The sequence below is a fragment of the Pempheris klunzingeri genome, chromosome 24 (genome assembly GCF_042242105.1).
Source record: "Pempheris klunzingeri isolate RE-2024b chromosome 24, fPemKlu1.hap1, whole genome shotgun sequence".
NCBI lineage: Eukaryota > Metazoa > Chordata > Actinopteri > Acropomatiformes > Pempheridae > Pempheris > Pempheris klunzingeri.
Window position 1 is genome coordinate 12,601,997 of NC_092035.1, and position 12,769 is coordinate 12,614,765.

The 12,769-nt window shown below is 44.1% G+C and overlaps 1 protein-coding gene across 1 annotated transcript; it reads left to right on the forward strand.

The window, feature by feature from the left end:
* Window positions 1-11,256: 11,256 nt before the first annotated feature.
* n6amt1 (N-6 adenine-specific DNA methyltransferase 1) lies at window positions 11,257-12,769 on the forward strand. The gene is made up of 6 exons (XM_070855567.1): window positions 11,257-11,601; window positions 11,705-11,791; window positions 11,873-11,963; window positions 12,051-12,134; window positions 12,210-12,351; window positions 12,439-12,769. Exons 1-6 carry the CDS (start codon window positions 11,465-11,467, stop codon window positions 12,543-12,545), a joined length of 648 nt encoding a protein of 215 aa, XP_070711668.1. The 5' UTR covers window positions 11,257-11,464; the 3' UTR covers window positions 12,546-12,769.

A 12,769-nucleotide genomic window follows, 5' to 3' on the forward strand; every position in this document is an offset into this window, starting at 1 on the left:
TCGGCCCTAACCTACTGTGAACTCTTTCTCCGTGGTGCGGTGAAATGCTCATCAAAACCACTTGTAATTATTCTAAACTTAAGTAAAAATTCTGTTCTTGAAACACACAGTTGGTGTGTCCACATACACAGCCATGAGAAAGTGTGTGCCAATGAATTGTGCCAATTAAATCATAAGCACCCAATGGAGGCTATATAAGGTTGTGCACAAGTCACAATGGTGTTGGGAGTAGGTACGTTGAGAGATTTCAGACAGACAGACAGACAGACAGATAGAACGATAGACAAAACATGGATACCAAATAATTGCTTTCCAGAGGGCCTCACAAAGCACAAGAGGTACACAATAAAAACAAGAGCTTGAAATTTTGTGCTCAAGGGTAAGTATTAATTTTATATTCCATCAATAATAAGTACATTTGTTCTGTTATACTTTAAAGTTTAAATTGAGCTTCTTTGACCAGAGGGAGTACTGCGTTATGTGTGCGGGCGTAAAAAGAACAAAGAAGAGCACCTGGCAAAGGTAGTATTTACAGCTGCTGAAGCTAACCACATTTTTATGGAGATGCACTGCAGCAGTCTTGGAGGCCACTGTGGCGTTGAAAAAACCCAGAATGCCATTATCAGTCGGTATTACTGGCCTGGAATGGAAGCAGACGTTCGCAAATGGGTGAGTTAGAAGGGTCGCTCAAATTTACCCGTGAAAGCCTTCTAAACAAAAAACTAGTCACATTGAATCAATAAGTAAATAATAAAACCAGGTAAAACACTCATGACAAACATTACTTATTGCCCAGTATTGTAAATACTGACTTGTTTTTCTGTAAAATGGACATTAAGGTCAATGCCCAGCTCTGTGAATCCTTGGGGATTAAAAGGAGCTTCTGTTCGCCGCATCACCCGCAAACAAATGGCCTGGTTGAAAAGCTTAATGGCACCGTCCAGAGGTAAGTTAATTTGTTTTATTGCAGATATCGTGCATCTACACAGCAGCAGACTAAATTAATGGCATAAAAATCCCTATTTTGTTATCTCCTGAATATTTTCAGGTCTCTAAACAAACTGGCGAGACAGACGCCCAATAAGTGGGATCAGTACTCATCATATCAGCCCATATTATTTAATGTTTGGAAGGGAGGCAAGATACCCATCTGAGGTGCCCAAAGAGTACGACGTAAGTATCTCTATTTGTTTAGGAGTCTAGGGGTTGTGGTGATAATTACTTGGATGTAAAAGTCAGAATGTAACACCGCTCTGCATCATTGCACTTTAGGTCACGACGGAAAAGGTAGAGAACCTCATAATAAGAGAGGTGGTGTTCGGGGGTCTGGAAAAACAGCCGCTCGCTTATAAAATGGTGCAAGAGAATGTGCGCAAAAAACAGGCCAAAATCCGCACACGGAAGTTGGAGAGGGGGTGGGGAGACCATTTCAAAGTTGGCGACGGTGTCCTCAAAGTCGACATTGGAAAGCAACAGCGCAAAGGAGGCAAAATGGAGAGTGACGTGCTCGGCCCTTATAAAATAGATAGTATTAAGGGTAAAACTGTTAGCCTGGTCAGTAGCAAGACAAAAACTGCCTTCACAGAGCCAGAGGAGAGAATTCCAACAAAGCTCTTAAAAGTTGGTGTCTCTCCTCTGGCTTGCCCTCCTCCACAACCATCATCAAGCCCCTCCAACCCTGAAATTCTTCCATCAAACATTCCTGTTGTCAGCACCAGTCCTCCAACTCCCATATCCACGGTAATGGTATATCCCATATAACGTGACTTGTACAATTCTATGCACTCTTTTAAATGACTGAAATCTTCTGACTTTCCAGCTCTCAAAGATATCTGGAGTGGGAAAATGGGTGAAGCGCTATGGGCAAAAATAGGGCCGTATAAAGTCTTCACTGCTGATCTCCAGAGCCTGGCACCTGGTAGGGAATTGGAAAGCGAGGTAAATGTTTTGTAAACTGCTCCACATTTTCCACTTCGATATGCATATATTTGGTATGTTAATTTCCCTTTTTTGTGTAGATTTTAAATGCTTACCTATTGTGGTTGGCAAAAGGTGCCAAAAAGAAAAAAAGTTAATTGACGGCAATCTTGAATGGCACATCGAGGGGCGTGAGAAAGGTAGGTATGGATAATAGTTGCCTTTAAATATTTAAGTTACAATTATGCCATCTTAAAAACTAAAATCATCACTCGTAGCTTGGCGTAATGGAGTGGGATAAATTAAGTGGGGCTGTCTGCAAGGACCGGCATTGGACCCTAGTAGTAAGTACACTTTGCATCAATGCAATATATGCAACTATATTTACAACCCTGAGAATCTTGTACAATAAAAGGCCATGTATCCAAAGGAAGGACGGGCTATATTTGCTGACCCATTTGGAGCCACATCCAAACAGCCATCGCACTGCAGGGATTCGACAAGGTAAGCAAATCCAGGATTTATTCTCATGTTTCATCTGTGGAGTATGTTAAATTAAATGATTTATGATGTACAAATGACATGCGTAACAAAATGATGTTGGGATTTTTGTTTGTTTTTAGGGCCTTCGTGTGAAAAAAGCACCTAAATAAGTCCAGATGGATGTGCAACACCGTTCCACATCCCCGACAACAGGATTCTACATCCTGTAGAACGTTGGTCTCCAAAGTAAGATATTTTTTTTTACTACGCATTTAAAAAGGACCAAAGTAACACTAACCTGTGTTTTAAGATAGCAGAGCTGCTAATACAACATTCTAGCATGGACTTTTCTGTTGATGAGGCGGGGATCAGTGCTCTTCGTAAGGAAATGGCCAGGACATTGATGGATTGTTCTAGTGAGCTTGAACCAATTGTTCAACCTCACTGAAACATTTGACTACACCGTACCCTTTTCAATAGACAACCTGACAGAACTGTGTCGTTCCTGTGGGGAAAGGGACACCTCAGGGGCACCAGTGGATCAGTGGGTAGGATGCCTTTTTAAGTTCTTTACATGGAAAGTCCATTCTTTGAATATTTTTTTTTTCTCCAAAACCTAATTTATTTATCTTTCAGATTGAATGCACATCATGCACATTTTGGTTCCATTGGGTAAGCGTTGCAAGGCCCAATGTTGACGATGATTTTTTGTGTCCTGCCTGTTGGTGATCATGTTGAGTCTAACCTGGCCTCCATCACTTCATACTGGTGCTACCGACTGGGACGAGAGCTGACTACAGCGCATCACCCTCTACACTGAGAAGGTGATCAGCTGCAACCCTTGTGTTCCAGGAGAAGAGGATGTCTGACACTAATCTGATTTTGGCCCATCCTGAATCAAATACTTTGAGTGATTGACATCTCTGTGTTTTGGTTGAGTTGTGAGCAGCAGACCTCAATCCTACGTGTTTTGCGTCTAGTAACATGTATATTTCTCTTGTGCAGCTGACGACAGACATTTGCGTCACTGATTTGTAGCAGAATTGCGGGTTAAAAGAACTGGTGTAACGGGCAGTTTTATTGTGCCGCAGAGTAACGAAATAGTGAAACGGTGGTCAGAGCATTGGGCGGTGTGGTCACAAGTTGATCTGGCTTCCTCCTGTATTCCAGAGACGGCTGCCTGGTTCCTATATGTCTTGCTATATGACAGGCCAATGACGCGACACTGTGATAATAGTGGTGCACGCACAATGTCCCAGCCATTTGTTTATTTTCCCACAATGGCGCGAGTTCACTAATTTTTCACATTTAAAAAAGGGGTGTGTGTGTGTGGAGGGGGGGGGGGGGGGGGGGGGGGTGTCTGCATTACAAATATTCACTCAAACAAGACTGAAAACGACGGTTATTTAGGATATTTATTTATTTATTAAAACAGAGAACACCCCACACCACTACGAGACACGTTTCCTCAGGTACGACTCTAAAGTGGACTCAGATCGGTTTGTTTGGACATTGTGATGAAAACTAAACAAAAAGGCATTCACACGGCCAGCTACGCACCCGATACGCACACATAATCAATGAGGAAAGAGAGAGGGAGGAGGAGGAGTGTGTGTTTCTGAGCATGAATAAACATCGCTGTGTGTGTGTGAGTCCTTGGCTGACAGCGTATAAAAGTCGACAGACGAGGAGATGGACGACAGAAACCTTCATCTGACGGCCAAACGACAGGAAACCATCAGAAGGAGAGACGGGAGTGGTGAGTATCGTTATTATTATTACTATTATTAAAATGTACTTTAACTAACATAAACAAACATACATAAAATATCAAAGGTGTTGAGTATTCATTATATAAAATATATACTTAAATACACATTTATTTTTATTTCATGTCTCTTACATGATGCGCGAAATAAGAAAAAGCATCAAAGTTTTTTCTCACCTTTCTTCCTGTGTGTGCGTGTGTGCTCATCTCTGATTGGCCCACAGGAGAATGTGTCCTGCGTGGCTATTGATGGCAGCGGCGGCGGCGGTTGTAGGCCAGAAGAGCCGTGGGTCAGTGCTGGGAGCATGCAAGCTGCCAGGAGCTGCAGTCTGAGAGCAGCACAACGGTTTGTCAATAAAGTTTTATTCAATTCAAACACACGGAACTCACCTCTTTTAAAGGTGCTACAAAGGTGATGAAAAATAAACCATGATGCATTGCAAAAGCCCCAAAACACCATTTAGGATTCACAGGTCACGACTACATGTCCACTTACTGGTTATTTTTAGAGCTTTCGGCCGCATCGCCGCTGGTTTCTGCTCGCTGGTTGACTTTCCGACCTTCACCTCCTCCTGCAGGAGAGCATCTGACTCTGCCGCTCAGACCTCACCGCAGAGGCTCCCGTCGTCCACGGCAACTGGCACCTGCAACCGCCCTCTCCGGCGGACTCCTCCTCTTCCTTGTCGCTGCAGGCCAAACGCTCCTACTCCGTGGAGCACTTCCACTGGAAGTGGAGGAACAGGAGGAGCTCCTGGGTGGCGTCCAGCAGAAGAAGGACGTCCCCTATGAGATGAAGCACTTCCGGTGGGGCGGCCGGGTGGTGAGCAAACGCTCCTCAGGAACATCATCAACAAAGATGGCCAGCAGCAGAAGTGACACCGCAGAGCCCACCGAGAACTCTCATTGGACAGACGGGCTCATTCGCGGGGACCGATCAGAAGCTGAGAAACGGCGACTGATCCTGAAGGAGCAAAGGAGATGACGAGTGTTTAGATATTTATTGATTCGTGTAAATACATGTAAATGGCAAACAAACGACAAGACGCATGTGGTCTTCGTCAATATCAATCAATCAATTTATTCTTCCATCATCATCACATCAACCACCCCAACTTCAGGTGTTATCAGGGAAACTTAAAAAATTGATAATCCTAATTTTCATCCATTCACTGATTTCTCTAAACTACTAAAACTAATTAAGCTACTGAAGCTAATGGTTTTTGCCAGTTTTACGGCATATACAGCAGAATTTTAATGTTAATCGGCAGTGGGTTTTAACACTTCACAGCGTAAAAAAGCTGCATCCCGACTGCTTGAAAGACACGTTTTACAGCGTATTTTTTAAATAATTAAATAAAATAATTAATCTCCATTAAATTTCCAAATCTACAAAACCTCACAACAACAACATGGTGGACAACAGGGTTTTTAACAGGAAGTCAATCACAGAAAAACTATAGGCCTAATCTGTATTTTAGGGAAACAGCAGCAGTGATCAAGTCAAAGATTAGATTATTAATGGTTTTATATTAAAGGAGCAGGCTGGTGTTTTTAAATCTGAGCCCATTCTGGTGACTATAAGTACAAAAAGAATTGTATTGTGTCTGACAGCATTATGGAAAGGATCCCTACAGAGAGAGACCTGGAAGGAAGATCCTTTTGGCTGTTATATCGCTCTCTACACACACCAGACTACATTCACAAAAATACGGATTTTAGCTCACAGAACACAGGAGCTGCTGGTCTGCTGCTGCCTCCATCAGTCAGTTTTGTTTGTATTTTTGTGTGACTTTGGTGTTTGAAATGGTTAATTTGGATACTACACTACTACACTAGTTGTACACTTAAATCTAAAACCTGCACTCATAGGTCGCACTTCCCTGTGGTGATTGTCCCGCTATTTCTGTAATTTTTACACCCAGATCACCAGCTAGCTTAAAAAGCTAAACCACAATGATGGCTTCTCTTTCTCCCTCTCACTCGCCTGCTCTCTCCTGCTCAGTGTGCCACATGTTTAGTTATTCCTCGGCCTCGTTTACTGAAACTGGTACGTGTAATAAATGTAGTTTATTTGCCGTGCTGGAGGCGAGGCTCAGTGAGTTGGAGAAACGGTTCCGCACCATGGAGCATAAATCAGTAGCTGTAGCTAGCCAGCCCCCAGTAGCCGGTGCGGGCCGACCTAGCTTAGCTCCTACTCCCCCTGCGGTTCCCGCGCAGCCGGGAAACCAGGACGGCTGGGTGACTGCCCGGAGGAAACATAGCCCAAAGGAGAAGCCCACGGTGCACCACCACCTTCAGGTCCAACCGATTCTCCCCACTCAGCGACACACCCGCTGAGAACCAGACTTCATAGTCGGGAACGTGAAGTTAGCGGCACCAGAGAACATTGTGAAGTTAGCAGAAGAGACCATATTTCTCCTGTACTGGCTTCTCTTCATTGGCTTCCAGTAAAATCTAGAATAGAGTTTAAAATCCTTCTCCTCACCTACAAGGCTCTTAAGGGTCAGGCCCCATCATATCTTAAAGAGTGTGGGGAATTTTAATACTACTTTAATACTACTTATAAAAGGCCAATCATACAATACTGTGTGCCTTAAATTTGTACTAACAGCACTATATGTAAAACTAATTACAGAACACTGGACCTGAATTAGCACTAATAACTGTATGACTAACATTATAATAATAATAAACTGTATAACCTATATTTGAACTAACTAAGTGACCTGTGAGTGAACTAATAATACTATGTAATCAACCATTAGAGCCAATTGTTTTGCTAACACTGGAAGCTCAGTTCTTACTGACAATGTAGCCTATGTACTGTTTTATATCAGCAAGGACAGACATATTAATGCAATGCACCGCCACAGGGAAGAGCCATACCCCATAGTTGCTAAAGAGGGGAACAAGCACTGGCCCCAGGTTCTGAAGGGCCAGACACATGATGGTCAGGTGGGACATTTATGGCAAGAAAGCACAAGCACGCTTACATGCACTACAATACACACCTCATAAACTACATCTCACATCATATACTGGGAGCTCCAAGGACGAAAGCTGGTGGAAGGCTGTCATTGTAACGGGAGGATGAGATAGCTGCAGGGGAGGGATGCTCTCAGAATGACTCTATTGTAAGAAGCACTCACATGATAGTGAAAGGTCACCAGGGAGGATACTTTGTTTACAGGTGCGGCTACTGGATGGAAGGTCGTGATGCCAAGAGGCTGGGACCTGCCTGTGCACGAACGAAGGGAGGGCCAAGTCTAAACCGCGGTTACTCCCCACCTAGTCAACCAATCATAAATAATTGTATTCTTGGTGGAATGTATATACTGTTACTACATACGTGTTTCGGGGCTCACTCTGGGACCTGTTGGCTACAGACTAACAGCTTGCTGACTGTGGTTTTCAGAGCTCAGACTGAGTCCTTGATCAAGCTCAATACTTATTCACACAGAAAATAAAACACCTTAAATGAGAGAAGTTGCCTGTCCTTCATCGAAAAAAACGAACACGCGACAAGAGCTCATAGTACTGTACTGCCCCACTAGAGCACTGCGCTCCCAGACTGCAGGCCTACTGGTGGTTCCCAAAGTCTCCAAAAGTAGTGCAGGAGGCAGAGCCTTCAGCTATCAGGCTCCTCTCCTGTGGAACCTCCTTCCAGTCTGGGTTCGGGGGGCAGACACCCTCTCTACATTTAAGAGTAGACTAAAAACCTTCCTTTTTGACAAGGCTGGCTCAGGGCTGGCTCAGGCCTTAGACCAGGCCCTAGGTATGCTGCTATAGGCTCAGACTGCCGGGGGACTCCCATGATGCACTGGGCTCCTCTCTATTCTCTATCCTCCTCTTCCTCTCCATCATTATGTCTCATGTCAGCCAAATGTCTGCTACTCACTTGCTATCTTCGCCGGAGCCTTTCTGTGCTTTCTCATCTCTCAGGTTCCTGTGGATCCAGTGGATCCTGGTCCTGGTCCTGCTGATGTGGTTCTCTGCTTCATGAATCACTGCTGCTGATCGTCGGCCACTCGTCATGTTTTCCAATAATATCATACTGCTAATCTTTTAGTCACATTCCTATTGTCTGTCTCTCTCTCTCTCTCTCTCTGTCCACCCTCCACCCAACACAGACCCCTACAGAAGCCGCCCACATTGAGCCTGGGTCTGTTCGAGGTTTCTTCCCATTAAAGGGGAGTTCTTCCTGCCACTGTTGCTCAATATAATATCTGATGCTGCTCATGTGGGAATTCTTTAATCCTTAATGTTGAATTCCTGAATCATTGGGTCTCTCTCTAATTAAAGAGTTTGGTCTAGACCTGCTCTTTATGGAAAGAGTCTTGAGATAACGCTGTTGTGAATTGGCACTATATAAATAAAGATTGATTGATTGATTTAGACACCAAAATATGTACAAATAAGCTTAAAAATCTTGGAATAACACTAATAATGTTCATCTTCAGACTGTCGGTCTGTCACTTTGGGCTCATTTCTCACTATTTTCCCCAGATGTACAAACCACACAATCAATGGGCTGATGGAAAAACATAACCAGCTAATGCATCAGCTGCAGGAGTGTGATGTAGGGACTCACTCTGGCTCCACAGTGAGCGGCGATCTCCTCAAACGGCGCCATCTGGAACCTCTCCACCGCCTGCAGCCTCCTCCTTCTCACCCCCTCTGTCCTCTGCACAGCAAAAATCGACACGATACATGTTTTTAAATGTAGGTCCTCTCTGTCCATGTCCTGGTGTCTGAAGGACTGGTAGGTGTTGGAACTGGTCCAGTAGAATTAGTCCACTAACCCTACAGAGATCAGAGGCGCCGTCAAGGGGGGGCCAGGGGCTTCCGGGCCACCCCTGAAAAATGCTTGGCCCCCCCAGTGGCCCCACCAGTTCTGATAGGTCAAGTTCACATTGGAAAATTTCGGAAATTGTAACTACGTTGTCCGAGTGCAAGTGAAAGCAGCACTGCAGCAGCTGCCCGGACAGTGGAAGTCATTTTCAATGGCAGCTGTTGAGACAACCAGACTACCAACAGGTAAGTCAGTCAAACAGTACTTACTTTTAGAACAAATAGCATGTGTTTGGTAAACTGTGTCTGTGCTGAACCTCATGCTGGCTGCTCTCCGTTACTGAGCATCTCATTAGCTTGTGTTAAGGATCACCAGCACCTGTGCCGTGATGCTACGGCAATTTGCAGACAATGAAGAGAAAGTCTACGGACATCTCTTCAATATGTGTGATGATGGAGGCCAGGATAACACCGCCGAGCAAACCCATGAACAGACAGGGACAGAGACAGAGCAGGGCAGTGCAGTGACAGGTCCAGAGAACAGGGAAGAAGTAAGGCAGCAGGTCAGACAGGACACAGCTGTTCATCCTACTGCTGGACCAACAGGTGAGCTTCTTATTCATGTTTACTGGTAGATGAGTTTGAACAGTCAACACAGAACTGACTGTGGGTCAATAATACAACTGTAATCTGATTACTATGGACAGCTACTCATGTTATTACTGTTGGTTTTGCTGCTGCTATTTTAAATTCAGAGTAACTTATTTTCCTCATGTTTCATCACAGATATTTCCCAGTCAACATCAGAGGGCCCAAACAGCAGCATCTCAAGTTTTTCCCTCGTACTCTTCAAGGGGGCAGAAGACGAGGCTTCCAGAAAGACTGGCACAGTGCTCACACATGGCTAGAATCCTCTCAGAGCTGTGGTCAAATGTCTACTGTCAAAGACAATGCTTTTGTGGACATAGTCTGTTAGATGTTTACAGTTTACTGTACTGAAAACAATCAAAGGCCTCTGTGTGCTGCTTTTAAACTTGAGTAGACTTGTTCCCTGTTACTGTTTAGTTCATTACATGAATGTACTCCCTAATAGTAAAGCTGTATAATACAACTACCCTATTAGAACAATGAATTTCCTAACTCATAAATAAACCAACACTTAATAAAACAGGCTTGTATTAGTCCATGTACATCTAAGTAGCATTAACTGTAAAATTAGAAAGTATATGAGTACGTGATTCCTTAACTCAATACTTACAACAGCTTTTCTTCTTGAAATTCCGTTATTGTTTTGGTTTTGGTGTGCCACCCCAGGATTTTCACTGGCCCTATCTAGCCCCCGCCTGTGAAAAGTTTCTGGGGGCGCCCCTGACAGAGAGAGACCTGGAAGATCCTTTTGGTTTAACCACCGTAAAGTCAATGATATTAATCGGGTCATGGAAGCACAAGCTAGCTCCAACAATAATTTACAATATATCAAATAATGCAAATCAATAATGAAAGACTGAAAAATAGCTCACCTGCACGCAGCACTTTGTTCTGCACGTCATCACAGTCAAACTGCAGTTGGCTGGTTGGTTGGTTTCCTCTATAACCTAAAGAAACAACACAACCATCTGAGCCATTAAGTCTTTCTTATGCAAGAAATCAATACACTGAAAATATCCTGTGTGTTTTCAATGTTCCTTCAGCATTTAACAGAGCTGCTGGTAACACTGAGAACAAATCTTCTACCTGAGAGCTTCAGTTAATTGACACACTGATCATAGTTTCTTCCACCTCTGTGTCTAGTAGTCGTGCAACATTTAATTTCAAATTCATTGTGCCCAATGACATTTTTGCTTAGTGTACAAAATTTTTTTTTTTACTAAACTAAACTAAACTAAACTAATGTATTTCATTCAAAGTCAATGTGAAGACTATAACTAATACTGTGTCACTTTCTGATTGAATTGAAGTCTTCCCCTCTGAATTTAAAGTATTCAGAGGGGAAAATATTAACGTGTCTTAAAAAAATCAATTACAATTTACAAAATAAATTTCATTTGTGAAGATGCATAAAAATCTATAAGCATAAAAGACCATTGGAAAATTCCAGACAGTAGTTAATCAGCTGTTTCCAAACTTTAACAGTAAAGTATATTATTTTTTTAATTCCATAATTTCATTATTAACGGTGATTGTTTCAAAAACACCGAATCACAAATTTCGTTTTGTCCCTGAAGGCGACGCTGGGCTCGTCACGTACGTCGCGGCGACGTTAGAGTATACACGGAAGTAAGTAGTGAAAGCGGTAGCCGCAATGCTAACAACCATAGCAAACTGGTGCAGCTTTACTTTGGAGCTTTATACGAAGCGCATTGGTGACATTTTCAGTTAAACAACAACACTGTGTAAACGTCCGGTGACAATATTTAACGCAACTTATCAAATGTGCGTCGAAGCAGGAGCGTGACCAGGAGGGAGGCGATGCTAGCTGCTAACTAGTGCTACATCCATGTGGACATGGCTGCAGGATACCCCACACCGCAGTACTCCCATGCCGGACGTGGAGACTTCCGCGATGTTTATGAGCCGGCGGAGGACTCTTTCCTGCTGATTGACGCCCTGGAGAAAGACGCAGAGAGGCTGCAGCTCATGACGTCTGCTCACCTGTTTCACACTCAAACACTTGACATATTTCCAACACTTCACCTGAATGTTACCCGAGTCTCTAAATGTGGGGTGTCTCTCTGCTCCTTCTAGTCCGTGTGTGTGTCTGGAGGTGGGCAGTGGCTCAGGTGTGGTGTCAGCATTCCTGGCATCTGTGATTGGACCATCAGCTCTCTATGTGTGAGTGATTCACTTACAACAGCTTTGTTTTCCGGCCAATAGAAGCTGGTTTACTTACATGTGCATGTGTTGTTCTTCCAGTTGCACCGATGTGAATCCTGCAGCAGCTCAGTGCACAGCAGAGACAGCCTCCTGTAACAATGTGCCACTGGAGCCCATCGTCACGTCCCTGGTGAGACTCCCACGCTTCATGTGCAATGATGTGGACTTAAATATGCAGAAAAATGCAACTCTAAAAGGCCGTTTACCATCATTTTAGGTGGAGAGTCTTCTTCCACGCCTAAGTGGGAAAGTGGATGTCCTTCTCTTCAACCCTCCCTACGTGGTCACACCTTCAGAAGAGGTGGTCCAGCTCTGTCCGGCAGCTTACGGTCAGCTCGTGATATGAGATCTTGAACGGTGACTGACTCTCTTCCAGGTGGGCGGCAGAGGTATAGAGGCAGCCTGGGCTGGAGGGAAGCGAGGGCGAGAGGTGACTGACAGATTTCTACCTGTGGTGGCACAGCTGCTGTCCAGCAAAGGGTTATTTTACCTCATTACCATCACCGAGAACGATCCAGGTGAGTTCTCGGACGTCTCTGGAGTGGTTGTCAGCATGGGGAAACATTTAGAGCAACGCGTTCACTCATTTCTTCTCTTCTCACCAGAGGAAATCATCAGTTTACTTGTCAAATGCGGCTTGAGAGGAGAGTCCTGCTCATCTGCAAGAGCTGGAAACGAGAGGCTGTCCGTCTTACGCTTCCACAGGAAATGACACACGTCGCTAATAAATGCTCTGAATGGATTACGGGAGCTGTGACTGGAAACACTGTCAGGATATCGCAGGGGACCGTTTCATCTGCAAGGACAAATGTTTACTGCAAAGGAAAACTTAAAGCCAGAGACGCCTGGCATGAAGAACACTTCCTGATTGAAGCATCTGTCTTTACTCTACTGTAACATTTCAAGTGTCTCTGCAATAATAAAACAGAAAAGCCA

Excerpts from the sequence above, each read along its gene's own strand:
- n6amt1 (XM_070855567.1), top strand. The coding sequence starts at position 11,465 with ATGGCTGCAGGATACCCCACACCGCAGTACTCCCATGCCGGACGTGGA. Across the intron at positions 11,602-11,704 it reads GAGAGGCTGCAGCTCATGAC|TCCGTGTGTGTGTCTGGAGG; the intron begins GTCTGCTCACCT and ends TGCTCCTTCTAG. Across the intron at positions 12,352-12,438 it reads CATCACCGAGAACGATCCAG|AGGAAATCATCAGTTTACTT; the intron begins GTGAGTTCTCGG and ends TCTTCTCACCAG.